This window comes from Bufo gargarizans, chromosome 2 (assembly GCF_014858855.1).
Source record: "Bufo gargarizans isolate SCDJY-AF-19 chromosome 2, ASM1485885v1, whole genome shotgun sequence".
In the NCBI taxonomy this organism is placed as follows: Eukaryota; Metazoa; Chordata; class Amphibia; order Anura; family Bufonidae; genus Bufo; species Bufo gargarizans.
In genome coordinates this window covers 202,377,320-202,397,952 of record NC_058081.1, presented here as the reverse complement: position 1 = coordinate 202,397,952, position 20,633 = coordinate 202,377,320, and the positions used below count along the sequence as shown (strand labels likewise).

The 20,633-nt window shown below is 43.4% G+C and overlaps 1 protein-coding gene across 10 annotated transcripts in view; it reads left to right on the top strand.

Annotated features, from left to right (window-relative positions):
• The window catches only part of SHANK3 (SH3 and multiple ankyrin repeat domains 3), a 393,399-nt gene that overhangs the window by 318,528 nt on the left and 54,238 nt on the right, over window positions 1–20,633 (top strand). For all 10 annotated transcript variants that reach the window (XM_044279905.1, XM_044279906.1, XM_044279904.1 and 7 more), the window contains 3 exons: window positions 15,778–15,891; window positions 16,109–16,184; window positions 16,615–16,697. In XM_044279905.1, the coding sequence (XP_044135840.1) occupies window positions 15,778–15,891; window positions 16,109–16,184; window positions 16,615–16,697 (273 nt within the window). The remainder of the gene's footprint in view (window positions 1–15,777; window positions 15,892–16,108; window positions 16,185–16,614; window positions 16,698–20,633) is intronic.

Below are 20,633 nucleotides of genomic sequence, written 5' to 3'. Positions count from 1 at the left end.
ATAGTTATCTCACCTGTCAAACAAAGAGGGAAGGTCTGGCAAGGAAGCATGAGGAGCAAGGGTGCATAGGGTAAGCCGACTTGTATATGGATTGAAAGAACTTTTTCTCCAGAATGAAGCAACAGGTCACCAGGTGAAAGGTATCATTACATTGAGCTGAGCTAGCCTTACAAGGCATTGTCACTGGTTTATCAGTGAATTTACCAAACTGAAGGTCTGGTTTAGTACAGGAAACTAGAGGGTTAGTTATAATAAAGAATGCATGGCCTCGTAGTTGTCTTTTCTTATGTCCTAGTCTAATATATAAAGCTCAGTGTATGTACGTATGTATGTCCACTAAAGGAATCCGCACCGTCGCATTTACAATCACGAAATTTGGCACACAGGTAGATCAGGTGTCTGGGAAGGTGTCAGCTCTCTAGCACGTACCATTCCTGAGATATTCTCCAAAAAATGCATTAGCCAATAGAAGCCTGGTCACATGACCCTTATCAGCCAATAGAAGCTCGCAGGCCCTTAGTCTCCACATACACACAGTTTTACACCAGGTTTCCATAACAACCCAGCCATTTTTCTTCACTGCTGTAGGTCAGCTTTGAAGGGGCAGGGCGCTGTGGATGACACTGTTAAGGGAGCGGAGTGGCGGAGTGCTTTGGAGGTCACAGTTAAGGGGCAGGTCTGAATAGCCACCTTCAAAAGATGGACTTAAAAACCCTGCACCCAGGTCCTGTTAAGCCATGCCCCACCTGATAAGGCCACTCCACCACACCGCAGCCGACCGGGTAAAAATCAATGCAGGGGTGAGAGGGAGGATGACTTTCTCTCTGCAGCTCATGCTCACACAGCACAGTGCTGCTGTCTGAGAGTGAGCTGTTCAAAAGGACATCCCTGTGTCCATCCAGGCCCTGCGCCAGACTGTGGACAGGGAGTCTGAAAGCCGGACTGTCCGGCCTAAAACCGGACCTCTAGCCACCCTAGGGGCAGGATGCTGTGGAGGTCACAGTTAAGGGGACGGTTCGCTACGGAGGTCAGTTTAAGGGTCAGATTGCTGTAGAGGCCACTGTTAAGGGGACAAGGTGTTGTGGAAATCACTGTTAAAAGGGTTGTCTCATCATGGACAATGGGGGCATATCGCTAGGATATGCCCCCATTGTCTTATAGGTGTGGGTCCCGCAACTGAAGGAGGGCGCACTGTGCATGCGCAGCCTCCCTCCATTCATTTTCTCTAGCACTGTCTTTTTCCATCAGCCCAATAGAAATCATAGGCAGCGGGTGCTGCGCATGCGCGGTACGCTCCCATTCACTTCTATGGGGTGCCGGCTTGGTGGAGTCCTCCAGCCACCACCTTGTGGGGCTCCGTTCTCTGTATAGGTGTAGGTCCCAGCGGTGCAACGCGCAACTATAAGACAGTAGGGGCATATCCTAGCGATATGCCCCCATTGTCTATGATGAGACAACCCCTTTAAGGAGATGGAGTACTGTGGAGGTCACTAATAAAGGGGCAGCCACTGTGGACGTCACTGTTAAAGGGGGGGGCTGCTGTGGAGGTCACTGTTAAGGGGGCGGGATGCTGTGGAGGTCACTGTTAAAAGGCCGGGCGCTGTGGAGGTCTCTGTTGAGGGGGCAGGGAACGGTGGAGGTCACGGTTAAGGGGACGATCTGCTATGGAGGTCAGTGTTAATGGGCCGGGTGTTGTAGAGGTCACTGTTAAGGGTGTGGGGTGTTGTAGCGGTCACATTTTAAGGGAACGGAGCTCTGTGAAGGTCACTGTTAAGGGGGCGGGTTATTGTGGAAATCACTGTTAACAAGACGGGGTACTGTGGAGGTCACTAATAAAGGGGCGGCCGCTGTGGAGGTCACTGTTAAAGGGGAGGGCGCTGTGGATGTTAGTTTTAGGGGGCAGGCCGCTGTGGAGGTCACTGTTAAAGAGACGGGGTAATGTAGAGCTTTAAATGCTTTTAGCGGATCAATATTTGTTCCTGTATGGTAAAATTGTCATCAACAGAAGTTTTACATAACATTATTTTATTTACAATTTCAGACAAATTTAGTCGAATTTCATTGACATATAAAAAAATAACATAGTTGCTGTCTAGTTGCTCAGATTGTCTAGAGTGTCTAGTTACTCAGTGGCCACAGAAGGATCTGTAAAACCTTATTTCTGATGCGCCAAAATAAACCTGCCCATTGAACCTGTCTTAATACGCTGCAAGACAGACCAGTTAAAAAGTATTGTTTCCTCCAAGTGCATTTGAAGCTGTCTACTATGCTGGAAGCAACAGTAGTGGAGCAGATGCGGGTTATCTAGGATGACTTAAAGCAACACCACCCCTTTTTGGATCCCAAAAACCTATGAGATACTTGAAACTTTTTGTAACATCTCAGCCAAGCACAGAGGATAACGTCATACTTGAGAAAGGAGTGTACCTACTCCAAAACGCGTTGTCACCTACAATTCAATAAAAAGGATTCATCTTCTATCCTCTGAGGTCATATTTTTGCACCAGGAGGTATCGAATTGTGTGTCCTTTTTATTGTACACAACTCTCTATTGTCTTCCATAGGACAGAGAGAACATGTGATGCCTTAAAATACATACAGCTGTCAAGGAGAGGGGCACTACGCCTCGAACTTGCAGAAGAAACATGGGATGTAGAGGGCTGGAGGCAGTGGAAGTAGCCAGGCTCTGGAATATCATTATACAATGCAGCAGGTCATGAAGCAGAGTGTTTGTAGAAATCAAGAGAGTTGGCCTGCGTGAGTGGAGTCCATGGGCTTAATGGGATTCTGTCACCTAATTTTACTGTATTTAACCCATAGCAATGTAATGTAGTGCTGCCTAACATAATTAAAGGGCATCTGTCAGCAGATTTATACCTATGAAACATCTGACCTGTTGCATGTGCGCTTGGCAGCTGAAGGCATCAGTTGGCATGATGACGATTTCACTGCCTGGCCCTGTCAATCAAAGTGTGGAGTGTCGTAGAGAGAGCAGAGCTTTTGGGTGTAATGGCAACCCCCCATTGCTCCAAGAGGCTCATTTGCATATATTAAGACATCATTTTTCTCAGCAATGTGGACACATATGAACATGGGACCAGCACAGATGCCTTCAGCTGCCAAGTGCACATGTAACAGGTCAGCCAGTTACAAATCAGATGTCCTTTAAAATTATACCTTTGTTAACATTATCCTTATTTCCAAACTCCAGAAAACAAACTTTGATTGGTATGCTATTAAGGCTCAAAGTGCCCAGCGGGGCAACAACAAATGTTCAAAGAACCCAAGACCGTCTCTTCCAGGAGCCCAAGACTGCCTCCTCCAAGAGCATTATCCTTAATGTCTGAATCAGCGATAATGCCAATCGCAGGCATTTAACTCCTTAGATGCCATGGTCAAATATGACTACAGCATCTAAGAGAGCAAAACTCAAAAGAGCTGCACTTCTTGGCCAGCTCCCCCACACGGCAAAGTTGTTGTCTGTGATGGCCGGAGCCTGCTGAGGCTCTGATGCCTTTTGCAGGTATTTTGCAATATAGGCCTGCTATTTGGCAGCACTACATGTGCAATATACTGAATCTTTTATTTGTCAATGGATTTATTTCCATTGATATATAGAAGTGATGTTAGGCCCCTGGGAGCCTAAAGAAAAAGAGGAAAATTTTTAGAAATATGAGAATTCTAAATGCAGCCCCCCTCCCCCCACTTTCCCAGAATAAAAATAAATAAACAATGAAAAAATAATCATGGGCATTGCCATATCCAAAAACACCTGCACTATTAAAATATAAAAATATTTATCTCTTACGGTTAACAGCATAATAAAAAAAATAGATATATAAAATGCCTGATTTGCAATTCTTTTCATCTTCATCTCCCCCCAAAAAATTAATAAAAAGTCATACACACCCAAAATGGTGTAAATAAAAGCTACAGATTGCCCTGCAAAAAAATAATCCCTCACACAGATCCATAGGCATAACTATATTTAAAAAAAATGTTGTGGGGCTCAGAATATGGCAATGAAAAGAAAAAAATTATTTTTTCAAAAATGTTTAATCAAAACTACATGAATCGTCTGACCTGGAGAATGAAGGTTACAGGTCACACTATATATAGGAAACACTATAAAAAGAAAATCCATTAATCTTTGGTGGAACAGTTTTTTTTTCCAATTTCACTCCATTAGTACATCTTGCCCCGCAAAAAACAAGTCCTCATACAGCTATGTAAATGGAAAAATGTATGGCCCCAGGAGGGCAAGGAGTGATAAATAAAAATGCAAAAACAGAAAATTGCAGAGGGTGGAAGGGGATTAACTTAAACTATCTGTTAAAAATTACCCTTAACTGTCACCTTTCCTCACAGGTCTGTTTTAGTAAATGCTTCTGCATCTTTTCTCCCAGCTCTTCTTAAAATGTTTTCTGGGAAATTGGTAGATGTCTTCTTTAACCACTTCAGCCCCGCTAGCTGAAACCCCCTTCATGACCAGAGCACTTTTTACACTTCGGCACTACACTACTTTCACCGTTTATTGCTCGGTCATGCAACTTACCACCCAAATGAATTTTACCTCCTTTTCTTCTCACTAATAGAGCTTTCATTTGGTGGTATTTCATTGCTGCTGACATTTTTTGTTATTAATCGAAATTTAACGTTTTTTTTTGCAAAAAAATGACTTTTTTCACTTTCAGCTGTAAAATTTTGCAACAAAAACGACATCCATATATAAATTTTTCGCTAAATTTATTGTTCTACATGTCTTTGATAAAAAAAAATGTTTGGGCAAAAAAAAAATGGTTTGGGTAAAAGTTATAGCGTTTACAAACTATGGTACAAAAATGTGAATTTCCGCTTTTTGAAGCAGCTCTGACTTTCTGAGCACCTGTCATGTTTCCTGAGGTTCTACAATGCCCAAACAGTAGAAAACCCCCACAAATGACCCCATTTCGGAAAGTAGACACCCTAAGGTATTCTCTGATGGGCATAGTGAGTTCATAGAACTTTTTATTTTTTGTCACAAGTTAGCGGAAAATGATGATTTTTTCTTTTTTTTTCTTACAAAGTCTCATATTCCAATAACTTGCGACAAAAAATAAAAAATTCTAGGAACTCGCCATGCCCCTCACGGAATACCTTGGGGTGTCTTCTTTCCAAAATGGGGTCACTTGTGGGGTAGTTATACTGCCCTGGCAATTTAGGGGCCCAAATGTGTGAGAAGAACTTTGCAATCAAAATGTGTAAAAAATGGCCTGCGAAATCCGAAAGGTGCTCTTTGGAATATGTGCCCCTTTGCCCACCTTGGCTGCAAAAAGTGTGACACATCTGGTATCGCCGTACTCAGGAGAAGTTGGGGAATGTGTTTTGGGGTGTCATTTTACATATACCCATGCTGGGTGAGAGAAATATCTTGGCAAAAGACAACTATTCCCATTTTGTTATACAAAGTTGGCATTTGACCAAGATATTTCTCTCACCCAGCATGGGTATATCTAAAATGACACCCCAAAACACATTCCCCAACTTCTCCTGAGTACGGCGATACCAGATGTGTCACGCTTTTTTGCAGCCAAGGTGGGAAAAGGGGCACATATTCCAAAGTGCACCTTTCGGATCTCGCAGGCCATTTTTTACACATTTTGATTGCAAAGTACTTCTCACACATTTGGGCCTCTAAATTGCCAGGGCAGTATAACTACGCCACAAGTGACCCCATTTTGGAAAGAAGACACCCCAAGGTATTTCGTGAGGGGCATGGTGAGTTCCTAGAATTTTTTATTTTTTGTCGCAAGCTAGTGGAATATGAGACTTTGTAAGAAAAAAAGAAAAAAAAAGAAAAATCATCATTTTCCGCTAACTTGTGACAAAAAATAAAAAATTCTAGGAACTCGCCGTGCCCCTCACGGAATACCTTGGGGTGTCTTCTTTCCAAAATGGGGTCACTTGTGGGGTAGTTATACTGCCCTGGCAATTTAGGGGCCCAAATGTGTGAGAAGTACTTTGCAATCAAAATGTGTAAAAAATGGCCTGCGAAATCCGAAAGGTGCACTTTGGAATGTGTGCCCCTTTGCCCACCTTGGCTGCAAAAAAGTGTCACACATCTGGTATCGCCGTACTCAGGAGAAGTTGGGGAATGTGTTTTGGGGTGTCATTTTACATATACCCATGCTGGGTGAGAGAAATATCTTGTCAAAAGACAACTTTTCCAATTTTGTTATACATATTTCTCTCACCCAGCATGGGTATATGTAAAATGACACCCCAAAACACATTCCCCAACTTCTCCTGAGTACGGCGATACCAGATGTGTGACACTTTTTTGCAGCCTAGATGCGCAAAGGTGCCCAAATTCCTTTTAGGAGGGCATTTTTAGACATTTGGATCCCAGACTTCTTCTCACGCTTTAGGGCCCCTAACATGCCAGGGCAGTATAAATACCCCACATGTGACCCCACTTTGGAAAGAAGACACCCCAAGGTATTCAATGAGGGGCATGGCGAGTTCCTAGAATTTTTTTTTTTTTGGCACAAGTTAGCGGAAATTGATTTTTTTTGTATTTTCTCACAAAGTCTCCCTTTCCGCTAACTTGGGACAAAAATTTCAATCTTTCATGGACTCAATATGCCCCTCACAGAATACCTTGGGGTGTCTTCTTTCCGAAATGGGGTCACATGTGGGGTATTTATACTGCCCTGGCATTTTAGGGGCCCTAAAGCGTGAGAAGAAGTCTGGAATATAAATGTCTAAAAATGTTTACGCATTTGGATTCCGTGAGGGGTATGGCGAGTTCATGTGAGATTTTATTTTTTGACACAAGTTAGTGGAATATGAGACTTAGTAAGAAAAAACAAAAACAAACAAAAAATTTCCGCTAACTTGTGCCCAAAAAAATGTCTGAATGGAGCCTTACAGGGGGTGATCAATGACAGGGGGGTGATCAGGGAGTCTATATGGGGTGATCACCCCCCTGTCATTGATCACCCCCCTGTCATTGATCACCCCTCTGTAAGGCTCCATTCAGACGTCCATATGATTTTTACGGATCTACGGATACATGGATCGGATCCGCAAAACACATGCGGACGTCTGAATGGAGCCTTACAGGGGGGGGTGATCAATGACAGAGGGGTGATCACCCATGTAGACTCCCTGATCACCCCCCTGTAAGGCTCCATTCAGACGTCCGTATGATTTTTTACGGATCCACGGATACATGGATCGGATCCGCAAAACACATGCGGACGTCTGAATGGAGCCTTACAGGGGGGGGTGATCAATGACAGAGCGGTGATCACCCATATAGACTCCCTGATCACCCCCCTGTAAGGCTCCATTCAGACGTCCGTATGATTTTTTACGGATCCACGGATACATGGATCGGATCCGCAAAACACATGCGGACGTCTGAATGGAGCCTTACAGGGGGGGAGGGTGATCAATGACAGAGGGGTGATCACCCATATAGACTCCCTGATCACCCCCCTGTAAGGCTCCATTCAGACGTCCGTATGATTTTTACGGATCCACGGATACATGGATCGGATCCGCAAAACACATGCGGACGTCTGAATGGAGCCTTACAGGGGGGGGTGATCAATGACAGAGGGGTGATCACCCATATAGACTCCCTGATCACCCCCCTGTAAGGCTCCATTCAGACGTCCGTATGATTTTTTACGGATCCACGGATACATGGATCGGATCCGCAAAACACATGCGGACGTCTGAATGGAGCCTTACGGGGGGGGTGATCAATGACAGAGGGGTGATCACCCATATAGACTCCCTGATCACCCCCCTGTAATGCTCCATTCAAACGTCCGTATGATTTTTTACGGATCCACGGATACATGGATCGGATCCGCAAAACACATGCGGACGTCTGAATGGAGCCTTACAGGGGGGGGGTGATTAATGACAGAGGGGTGATCACCCATATAGACTCCCTGATCACCCCCCTGTAAGGCTCCATTCAGACGTCCGTATGATTTTTTACGGATCCACGGATACATGGATCGGATCCGCAAAACACATGCGGACGTCTGAATGGAGCCTTACAGGGGGGGTGATCAATGACAGAGGGGTGATCACCCATATAGACTCCCTGATCACCCCCCTGTAAGGCTCCATTCAGACGTCCGTATGATTTTTTACGGATCCACGGATACATGGATCGGATCCGCAAAACACATGCGGACGTCTGAATGGAGCCTTACAGGGGGGGGGGTGATCAATGACAGAGGGGTGATCACCCATATAGACTCCCTGATCACCCCCCTGTAAGGCTCCATTCAGACGTCCGTATGATTTTTTACGGATACATGGATCGGATCCGCAAAACACATGCGGACGTCTGAATGGAGCCTTACAGGGGGCTGATCAATGACAGGGGGGTGATCAGGGAGTCTATATGGGGTGATCAACCCCCTGTCATTGATCACCCCCCTGTAAGGCTCCATTCAGACGTCCGCATGTGTTTTGCGGATCCGATCCATGTATCAGTGGATCCGTAAAAATCATGCGGACGTCTGAATGGAGCCTTACAGGGGAGTGATCAATGACAGAGGGGTGATCAATCACAGGGAAGTGATCAGGAAGTCTGTATGCGTGATCACCCCCCTGTAAGGCTCCATTCAGAGGTCCGCATGTGTTTTGCGGATCCGATCCATGTATCAGTGGATCCGTAAAAATCATGCGGACGTCTGAATGGAGCCTTACAGGGGAGTGATCAATGACAGAGGGGTGATCAATGACAGGGAAGTGATCAGGAAGTCTATATGCATGATCACCCCCTTGTCATTGATCACCCCCCTGTAAGGCTCCATTCAGAGGTCCGCATGTGTTTTGCGGATCCGATCCATGTATCAGTGAATCTGTAAAAATCATGCGGATGTCTGAATGGAGCCTTACAGGGGGGTGATCAATGACAGGGAAGTGATCAGGAAGTCTATATGCGTGATCACCCACTTGTCATTGATCACCCCCCTGTAAGGCTCCATTCAGACGTCCGTATGCGTTTTGCGGATCCGATCCATGTATCCGTGGATCCGTAAAAATCATACGGACGTCTGAATGGATCCTTACAGGGGGGGTGATCAATGACAGGGGGTGATCAATGACAGGGGGGTGATTAGGGAGTCTATATGGGGTGATCAGTGGTTCATAAAGGGTTAATAAGTGACAGGGGGGGGTGTAGTGTAGTGTGGTGTTTGGTGCTACTTTACACAGCTACCTGTGTCCTCTGGTGGTCGATCCTAACAAAAGGGACCACCAGAGGACCAGGTAGCAGGTATATTAGACGCTGTTATCAAAACAGCGTCTAATATACCTGTTAGGGGTTAAAAAAATCAGATCTCCAGCCTGCCAGCGAGCGATCGCTGCTGGCACGCTGGAGATCCACTCGCTTACCTTCCACTCGCACACAGGCGCGCGCGTTCACAGGAAATCCCGGCCCTCGCGAGATGACGCATATATGCGTGACTCTGCGCAGGGCTGCCACCTCCGGAACGCACATCTGCGTTAGGCGGTCCGGAGGTGGTTAAAGGGGTTCTCCGGGAATTAAGAAAATGAAAATACTTAAATATTACTTATTACTTATTATAATAAATATATACCCAAATACCTTTCATTAGTTATTATGGATCATATTGTCTAGGGAGCAATCATCAGGGGAAACAAAATGGCCGCCATCCTGTTAGTTTACACAAAACCTGTCCTAATCACACAAGAGGACAAGTTACTTCACATCACTGAGATAAAGAGCTGCCTCATCCTCCTCTCTGCTCTGCTTGTCAGGGGTTATGATCCTGAATACAGATGATAAGATCTTCAGCTGAATCTCTGTAGGAATGGAGTTCATGAGGAGACATGAAGTAAAGACAGGACAGACTGTGGGCGGTGGTAATGAAGACTGCATATAATAGCTGCTGCTCATTATCCACACCCCCACCGCCTCTCGGTACTTCATGTCTCCTCATGAACTCCATTCTTAGAGATTCAGCTGAAGATCTTATCTTCTTATCTTATCATCACCTCATACGGCTATGTAAATGGGGAAAAAAAGTTATGGCCCCAGGAGGGCAAGGAGTGATAAATGAAAATGCAAAAACAGCAAATTGCAAAGGGTGGAAGGGGTTATGTTAAGATAAGATGTTAATATTTAGGTATTTTCATTTTCTTAATTCCCGGAGAATCCCTTTAACTGATTTTCTTTTCTTTAGCCTTGCCAGTACTTTTTAAATCTGTCACCAGGATGATTTATTTCTACTTAAAAAATGTCATGTTCCTCTGTAATAGTCACTTCATAATAGTAACCTATTGTCTATGCAGGTATTCATTTCTCTGATGTAACGTCTGTTGTGTCCCAGATATAATCTGACCTTCGTTTCATTATATTTGTTAATGAGAACATCATTGTGTGAATTCCTCTGTGTTGTGGGCTGGGGGAGGTCGTCTCTTCTGTGAATGGCGTACTGTGTGTCCGGCAGGAGGTTATCTACTGATTTTCACTTCTGATTTTGGATATTTGCTGTTCAGTTTGTGGATTGGAGATCATCTATATTAGGAGGAGAAGTCATTACATAAAACCACAATGATGACCTCCATTTACTTGGAAACCGTAGACTGGAAATGTAGAAGTACAATATTTTCAAATTCAGTTTGGTGAAATGATGAGTCACTTAAAATGACACATCTTTGAATGTCCTCTGGTGAGCCTCATTGGGTGGACTTGGTGAACGGTGTAGGAATTACATAAGTTAGCATATGTGCCTCCCACTTGTTAAGGAACCAAAAGTAATGGGACAGAATAAATAATCATAAATCAAACTTTCACTTTTTAATACTTGGTTGCAAATCCTTTGCAGTCAATTACAGCCTGAAGTCATCACCAGTTGCTGGGTTTAATCCCTGGTGATGCTCTGCCAGGCCTCTACTGCAACTGTCTTCAGTTCCTGCTTGTTCTTGGGGCATTTTCCCTTCAGTTTTGTCTTCAGCAAGTGAAATTCATGCTCAATCGGATTCCGGTCAGGTGATTGACTTGGCCATTGCATAACATTCCAATTCTTTTCCTTAAAAAACTCTTTGGTTCCTTTTGCAGTATGCTTTGGGTCATTGTCCATCTGCACTGTGAAGCGCCGCCCAATGAGTTCTGAAGCATTTGGCTGAATATGAGCAGATAATATTGCCCAAAACACTTCAGAATTCATCCTGCTGCTTTTGTCAGCAGTCACATCATCAATAAATACAAGAGAACCAGTTCCATTATCAGCCATACATGCCCACGCCATGACACTACCACCACCATGCTTCACTGATGAGGTGGTATGCTTAGGATCATGAGCAGTTCCTTTCCTTCTCCATACTCTTCTCTTCCCATCACTCTGGTACAAGTTGATCTTGGTCTCATCTGTCCATAGGATGTTGTTGCAGAACTGTGAAGGCTTTTTAGATGTTGTTTGGCAAACTCTAATCTGGCCTTCCTGTTTTTGACGCTCACCAATGGTTTACATCTTGTGGTGAACCCTCTGTATTTACTCTGGTGAAGTCTTCTCTTGATTGTTGACTTTGACACACATACACCTACCTCCTGGAGAGTGTTCTTGATCTGGACAACTGTTGTGAACGGTGTTTTCTTCACCAGGAAAATAATTCTTCGGTCATCCACCACAGTTGTTTTCCGTGGTCTTCCAGGGTATTTTGGTGTTGCTGAGCAAACCGATGCGTTCCTTCTTTTTAAGAATGTTCCAAACAGTTGTTTTGGCCACGCCTAATGTTTTTGCTATCTCTCTGATGGGTTTGTTTTATTTTTTCAGCCTAATGATGGCTTGCTTCACTGATAGTGACAGCTCTTTGGATCTCAACTTGAGAGTTGACAGCAACAGATTCCAAATGCAAATAGCACACTTGAAATGAACTCTGGACCTTTTATCTGCTCATTGTAATTGGGATAATGAGAGAATAACACACACCTGGCAATGAAACAGCTGAGAAGCTAATTATCCCATTACTTTTGGTTCCTTAACAAGTGGGAGGCACATATTCAAATTGTTGTAATTCCTACACACCGTTCACCTGATTTGGATGTAAATACCCTCAAATTAAAGCTGACAGTCTGCAGTTAACGCCCATCTTGTTTGTTTCTTTTCAAATCCATTGCGGTGGTGTATAGAGCCATAAATGTTACAATTCTGTTGATGTCCCAATATTTATGGACCTGACTGTATTTCCTCATAGTGTCCCCTATATATTTCCTCATAGTGCCCCCTGTATATATAATGGTCCCATAGTGCCCCCTGTATGTATGTCCTCATAGTGGCGTTAATAATTCCCCCATTAATGTCCAGTAATACCCCTGACCCCCGTTAGTTACAGCAAATTAAAAACAAAAAAAATACCCCATCCACTTGCACACGCAGGGACACTTGCTTCTCACTGGAGGCACCAGGACCTGACACTCCCAGTCTTCAAATATCAGCGATGCTCCTCCAAGTTCTTGGGGGTCTGGGGATCGTGGTGCTCCTCTACACAAACTCCATTTTCGACTCATATGTTGACTGATGCTATCATTGCTGCATCCAGAAATACCTTTTCTCTCAGAATGACCTTTGTATGTTTCTCATGTATAATCTGCCTTATGTATCATTATTATTATTATTATTATTATTATTATTATAATACTTATGGTGGAATATGTATGGATATGGTGTATGTACAGTCGTGGCAAAAAGTTTGGAGAATGACACAAATATTAGTTTTCACAAAGTTTGCTGCTAAACCGCTTTTAGATCTTTGTTTCAGTTGTTTCTGTGATGTAGTGAAATATAATTACACGCACTTCATACGTTTCAAAGGCTTTTATCGACAATTACATGACATTTGTGCAAAGAGTCAGTATTTGCAGTGTTGGCCCTTCTTTTTCAGGACCTCTGCAATTCGACTGGGCATGCTCTCAATCAACTTCTGGGCCAATTCCTGACTGATAGCAACCCATTCTTTCATAATCACTTCTTGGAGTTTGTCAGAATTAGTGGGTTTTTGTTTGTCCATCCGCCTCTTGAGGATTGACCACAAGTTCTCAATGGGATTAAGATCTGGGGTTTCCAGGCCATGGACCCAAAATGTCAACGTTTTGGTCCCCGAGCCACTTAGTTATCACTTTTGCCTTATGGCGCAGTCCTCCATCGTGCTGGAAAATGCATTGTTCTTAACCAAACTGTTGTTAGATTGTTGGAAGAAGTTGCTGTTGGAGGGTGTTTTGGTACCATTCTTTATTCATGGCTGTGTTTTTGGGCAAAATTGTGAGTGAGCCCACTCCATTGTATGAGAAGCAACCCCACATATGAATGGTCTCAGAATGCTTTACTGTTGGCATGACACAGGACTGATGGTAGCGCACACCTTTTCTTCTCCGGACAAGCCTTTTTCCTGATGCCCCAAATAATCGGAAAGAGGCTTTATCGGAGAATATGACTTTGCCCCAGTCCTCAGCAGTCCATTCACCATATTTTCTGCAGAAGATCAATCTATCCCTGATGTTTTTTTTTTAGAGAAGTGGCTTCTTTGCTGCCCTTCTTGACACCAGGCCATCTTCCAAAAGTCTTCGCCTCACTGTGCGTGCAGATGCGCTCACACCTGCCTGCTGCCATTCCTGAGCAAGCTCTGCACTGGTGGCACTCCGATCCTGCAGCTGAATCCTCTTTAGGAGACAATCCTGGCGCTTGCTGGACTTTCTTAGACGCCCTGAAGCCTTCTTAACAAGAATTGAACCTCTTTCCCTGAAGTTCTTGATGATCCTATAAGTTGTTGATTGAGGTGCAATCTTAGTAGCCACAATATCCTTGCCTGTGAAGCCATTTTTATGCAACGCAATGATGGCTGCACGCATTTCTTTGCAGGTCACCATGGTTAACAATGGAAGAACAATTATTTCAAGCATCACCCTCCTTTTAAGTCAAGTCTGCCATTTTAACCCAATCAGCCTGACATAATGATCTCCAGCCTTGTGCTCGTCCACATTCTCACCTGAATTAACAAGACGATTACTGAAATGATCTCAGCAAGTCCTTTAATGACAGCAATGAAATGCATTGGAAAGGTTTTTTGGGATTAAGTTAATTTTCATGGCAAAGAAGGACTATGCAATTCATCTGATCACTCTTCATAACATTCTGGAGTATATGCAAATTGCTATTATAAAAACTTGAGCAGCAACTTTTCCAAATTCCAATATTTATGTAATTCTCAAAACTTTTGGCCACAACTGTATATGTCTTCAGGACCTAGGTCCTGAATGGCTTTTTGTATTGCTTCATTCATTGTACTTGTTCAATAAAATGAATTTTAGTGGGGCTAGTCTGGCCATGAAAACGGTCAAAAATAGGACATGTACTGTTTTTTGTGGGCCGCTATTCACTGGCCATTAAAAAAACGGTGCTGTTAATAGGCCCATAGACTTTAATTGGCTCTGAAAACGGCCATGTGGTGTGACTGTAATGAAAAGTGTATGGAAATATTCATGTTTACCTCAAGGAGCTGAAAACCTGGACCTAACACTAATATTTGTGACCACAGAGTTAGGTGTATGATCTGGTCTGTCTTTTTGGTATCTTTACATGATGTTGTGGAATTGAAAAAAGTTTCTCTGAGCTGTGTGACAGTTACATAGGTTGGTGAAGTGCTCTATACCGTATAGTCAGCTGTGGTGGAAATCATGTGCACAGCAGTTACTTGTCATGGCACAGAGCAGAACTAGAAGTAGCTGGAACTATTTTGTTACCAATAAAACCCAAACTTCCTTCCCATTCTTTCTCCTCTGCATGTCCTCTACTCTCCTGATTTCTCTACTGTCCTAGTCTCCTTTCAACAACCAAACAGTATAGAGTGAAGCCTCTTTAAAATAATCACCCAAACTTGCATTAGAAAGTTGTTTCCTGGGAAGGGGGTGGTCTTCTCAGAGAAAATGGCATTTGCATAATATATGGGGGAAGGGACAATCTATCATCGGATATCTGGTCTGGGTAAGATGTGGCATCTAGGAGACCTTTCATTTCACTTTTCAATCACTGTGATTGTCTATTGTTGTGAATTAGATGAAGATCAGATCACATTTTTGACTAATTTGTGCAGAAATCCATATCATTCCAAAGGGTTCACATACTTTTTCTTGCAACTGTATACTATAAGGTCAGGGTACCCCTTTTAGTGGGATAGCTGCACATTAGTAAAATTAAATTGACTTTTTCCAGTGTAAATCACTGGAATGGATATTTTAATAATTCTGACTCTAGATGCTTACATTTTGTCTGACTATAATGGGATCTGGACATGTTCTAGAACAGGGAGGCCCAACCTGTGGCCCTTCAGATGTTGCAAAACTACAACTCCCAGGATGCCTGGTCATGCTACAGCTATCAGTGTACAGCAGGGCATTGTGGGAGTTGTAGTTTTACAATAGATGGAGGGCCGCAGGTTGAGCACCCCTGTTCTAGATGGACAAAAATTACTGCATGCATTTATGTCGGAAAGCTCTGGAGTCCCCGCCAGTTCCCATTATAGTCAATAGGGGTTCAGCAGTGCACGGCACCTGCTGGAACAGACTATCGGAGTTCACAACACATCTGTGAACCTAGCCTTAGTACTTTCCAGTACAATCTGCAGTTTGTGCAATATGCTCTAAAATTTTTAGTAGCCTGTGAGTTTACATTTGTGTCCATCTAATTGAGGGTTCACGTACATTTATTATGATTGCCTCATTGTTGGACTGCTTTTCTATTACAGTGCTGAGTATTGGTGAAGGTGGATTTTGGGAAGGATCAGTCAAGGGTCGGAGTGGATGGTTTCCAGCAGACTGTGTGGAGGAAGTGCAGATGAGACAGCCGGATCCACGTCAAGGTATGACAAGCATTATGGTAGCCTATGGAGAGACCTGTTGTGAGCTATATGGAACATTAAAACTACAGGAAATTATTGCTATACACATTTACATTATTTGCTGATGATCGTCCAATTTCAGTTTATATTGTAGTATATCAGTGAGTGCTTTAAAGCTGTACAATAAAATGTGGGAGAACTTCAGTGTGGCTCACATATCTTGGGGTTTGCCTTTCAGAAACTCGTGAAGATCGGACAAAGCGTCTCTTCAGACATTACACAGTTGGATCATATGACTCCTTTACTTCTCATAGGTGAGATCCATTTATCATATAGTTATTATCAGTATGTAACATCCAAGGACAACTGGCCACCAACCATTCCTCTAGACCCATAGTCATGTGGTCAGCTCAGTTGTGCATTTGTTCTCAGTGGGGAAAGGGAAAAGCTTCTTTCTCCCGACATCTTTCATTGGGGAGAGTTGAGGCATCCCCATACACATTAAAAGCAACCATTCTGTCTGACGTTCATCTCATGTGTATGGACACTTGCAACTTCAAAGTGGTGATTTCATTTTGGGTTTCTATATAATGACTGGAATAACAGCAGTGTCTACTGAGTTTATGAAACCAGACACGACCAAATATATGGTCTGCTAAGCTTCACATTTGGGGGAAGATTGAACTTTGCTGCTATAAAACACTTACATGGTCATTTATATTGATGTCATTTGAATTTTTGTAGTGATTATGTCATCCAGGAGAAAGTTGCTCGATTGCAGAAGAGGGAACTGGAGGGATTTGGTTTTGTGTTGAGAGGAGCTAAAGGTATGTCCACATACACAATCCTGTCTTCTTCAACGTGATATTACACAGATGCAAAGATGTAAACAGCAAACCCAGATCATTCCCATTTAGCCCCCCTTTGATATCAGTAGTCCCACCTTCCATTAGGTCAAAATGCCATCCATCATAGAAAGATAACTTTTTCATAACTTTTTGTTTAAAATTGATTCCCACTGAAATGTGGGTGTCCACATTTTATAAAGTGATTGTCTATCCTCAGGATAAGGGTCCATTCACACGTCCGTATGTGTTTTGCGGACCACACATCGCCGGCACTCTCATAGAAAATGCCTTTTCTTGTCCGCATAGAACATGTTCAATTTTTTTGCGGATACAGAAGTGCGGTTCCGCAAATGCGAATGCGGACAGCACAATCTGGCCCCTTTGAAAATGAATGGATCCGCACCTGTTCCGCAAAGCTCCCTTGAGAAAGCTAGGCGAAAAGTACTTCGGGGTGCGCTCAGAGCTGACCGGTAGTTGGATCCCTGCTTTGCACCATAACCCAGGTATTATCAGTTTTTTTCTATATTTGACTGTTGCCTGTATGCCCACTTGTGGTTTCCTGCGGGACCTAGTGTGGACGTTCTTTATACAGGGCACTCAGGAACATCAGATAGGGTTCCAGGGCATTTTTGGTGCACAGATACTTTTTCCCTGGCTCTGCTGCCTTAGCCACTGTGCCTAGTCTATTTTGTATTTTGGGATCTCTTACCATGCCGGTCAGCGAGTGAGCTACCATTTGCAACATCACCTGTATTGCTGCTTCATAACTTTGATCATTTCTTATGATGTTTTTGTAATTATTTGTATGTAATTGTCTAATACAATTTCATATTTTGTGTATGTATGTGTATCCCTACGAGGTTTTCTTCTTTTGGGTTTCTACCTGTTCCGCAAAGTTGCAGAACGGCTGCGGACCCATTTTGCGGAGGTGTAAATGGATCTTTAGCCATCACCAGCTGATCGCTTTGGCATTGTGGAGTATGATGAAGTAACAAACCCTTTAAAGGGGCTATCCATGATTAATGTAAAAAATTTAAATCAGACATCATATACAGTCCTGATCAAAAGTTTAGGATCTTAACAAGGTTTCAAGTAGAGTTTCAACATGCAACAAGAAGAAATGGGAGTGAGACAAAACATTTTTTGAGCATTCAATTTAATAAAAACAACGAATAAACTAAAACAGGCTGTTTTTCAGCTGATCAAAATTTTAGGACCACATGCCTTTAAAAGGCCAAATCTGTGCAAAGATGTGGATTCATTGTCATTTTCTGTCAGGTAGTCACACGTTGTGATGGCAAAGGCAAAAAAAACTCTCCCTTTTTGAACGTGGTCGGGTTGTTGAACTGCCTAAGCAGGGTCTCTCACAGCGCGCCATCGCTGCTGAGGTGGGACGCAGTAAGACAGTCATTTGGAATTTCTTAAATGATCCTGAGGGTTATGGAACAAAAAAGTCAAGTGGAAGACCCAGAAAAATGTCCTCAGCACTGAGCCGGAGGATCCAATTGGCTGTCAGTCAAGACACTGGACGATCCTCGACCCAAATTAAGGCCCTTACTGGTGCTGACTGCAGCCACATGACCATCAGACGGCATCTGAGACTGAAGGGCTTCAAAAACAAAAAACGTCTTCAAAGACCTTGTCTTCTTGAACGCCACAGAACTGCTCGTTTGGACTTTACAAGAGAGCACCAAACATGGGACATTCAAAGGTGGAAGAAAGTCTCTGAGAAAAAATTTAACCTTGATGGTCCTGATGGATTCCAACGTTACTGGCATGACAAGCAGATCCCACCTGAGATGTTTTCTACGCACCACAGTGGAGGGGGCACCATAATGGTCTGGGGTGCTTTTTCCTTCAGTGGAACAATGGAGCTTCAGGAAGTGCAGGGGCATCAAACGGCCGCTGGCTATGTCCAGATGTTGCAGAGAGCATTCCTCATGACTGAGGGCCCTCGTCTGTGTGGTAACGACTGGGTTTTTCAACAGGACAACGCTACAGTACCCAATGCCCGCAGGACAAGGGACTTCTTCCAGGAGAATAAATCACTCTTTTGGCCCATCCTGCGTGTTCCCCTGATCTAAATCCAATTGAGAACCTTTGGGGATGGATGGCAAGGGAAGTTTACAAAAATGGACAACAGTTCCAGACAGTAGATGGAGAAATGTTCCCACTCACCTCATGGAAACGCTTGCATCAAGCATGCCGAAACGAATTTTGGAAGTGATAAACAATAACGACGGAGCTACTCATTACTGAGTTCAAGTTTGGAAGTTGGATTTCTGTTTTGGGGGGGTTTCGTTTTTTTTTGGGAGGTGTGGTCCTAAACTTTTGATCAGCTGAAAAACAGCCTGTTTCAGTTTATTCATTGTTTTCATTAAATAGAATGCTCAAAAAATGTTTTGTCTCACTCCCATTTCTTCTTGTTGTATGTTGAAGCTCTACTTGGAACCTTGTTAAGATCCAGCCATGCTAAATATGATTTTTTGCCATTTTTCAAGTGGTCTTGAACTTTTGATCAGGACTGTAGTACATGACAATTTCTTTCTAACAAAGCTAAAACAACCCCTGTACTTCACATGGATCCAGAGATCTCCACATTCATTGCTCTGCTAGATTTATTCGGCTGACAGCTCAAGTGGAGTGTCTTTTCTGCTGCAGCTCAGGGGGCATGTCCATGCTCTCCCTATCACAGCTCAGGGGGCGTGTCCATGCTCTCCCTATCACAGCTTAGGAGGCAGTTGAAGAATAAAACTGAGCATGTGCGGCCTTCTCAGTGAGCTGGACAAAGAAATAAGAAAAAGAACAAACAGCAGGTGTTGCTATACAGATACATTTTGTTGAATAACTCAGTGGCTATACTAAATTTTTAATTACATGCCATTGTAAAAGTTTTCAGATCCAGGTGCTGGTTTGAACACTGTAAAATATGTTTTGTGGGATAACCCCTTTAAGCCAGTTAATATGCTTGCAAATGAGCAAACTGTGTACAGTTTAGAAACCTGGCACCTATATTGGTATTTTCTTATGTATTAGGTGTCTTGGCACTATCTACCCATCATAACATATTATGCATACATACAGTCATTGGCCTCACTCAGTCAGCTGAACTACAGCTACATCTTAGAAGCTGTATTATGACTCCAAATCCTAGCCCAACCACGGGTCTAATGGTCCGAACAAACGGCATCAGAAGGATCTATAATGCTGTTAGTTTGGGTCATTAGACCTGCATTCAGGTTGGCATTTGCAGCTGCAAAACGGTTACAAAATTGCACTTATTTTACGCTCATGTGAAACCAGTTTTAAAGGGATTCTCCTGGATTTACATATTGATGACCTATCCTCAGGATAGGTCATCAGTATCATATCGGCGGGGGTCTAACTTCCAATTTCCCTGCCGGTCAGCTGTTTGACGATGTTGCGACGTTCACGGGAGCTCTAGTGAGCGATGTGGCCTCCTCACATCCTGCCAAGCACATGCATGTGATAGTGGCTGTGCATGGTATAGCAGCTCAGCCTCATTCTCTTGGCCATGTGACTGATGAACGTGGTGTCACACGGCCTAGGAAGAGGCCTAAGTGCTCTTGAAGTGCCACGATCAATACGATTGGCAGGGGTTATGTGAGTTGGAAGCAGGGTCACATATCAGTATGTAAATTCTGGAGAACCAACTAGCTTTGCAAAAAATATATTTAGCTAAGACTGCTTTAATGATGTCTATTGTTCTGCTTGTCATAGGAGCAGAACAACAAAAATAATGAAAGTGCCGGATTCTGCACATACAGTAACTTAACCTAAAGCTCCCAGATATAATGGAGTCCAAAGGGTTTCCATTAGGCAGGCAGTCATTTTACCAGGCAACATAGTACTGCATGCAGGACTCTTTTTTTCTGATATTTTTGATGGAACCTG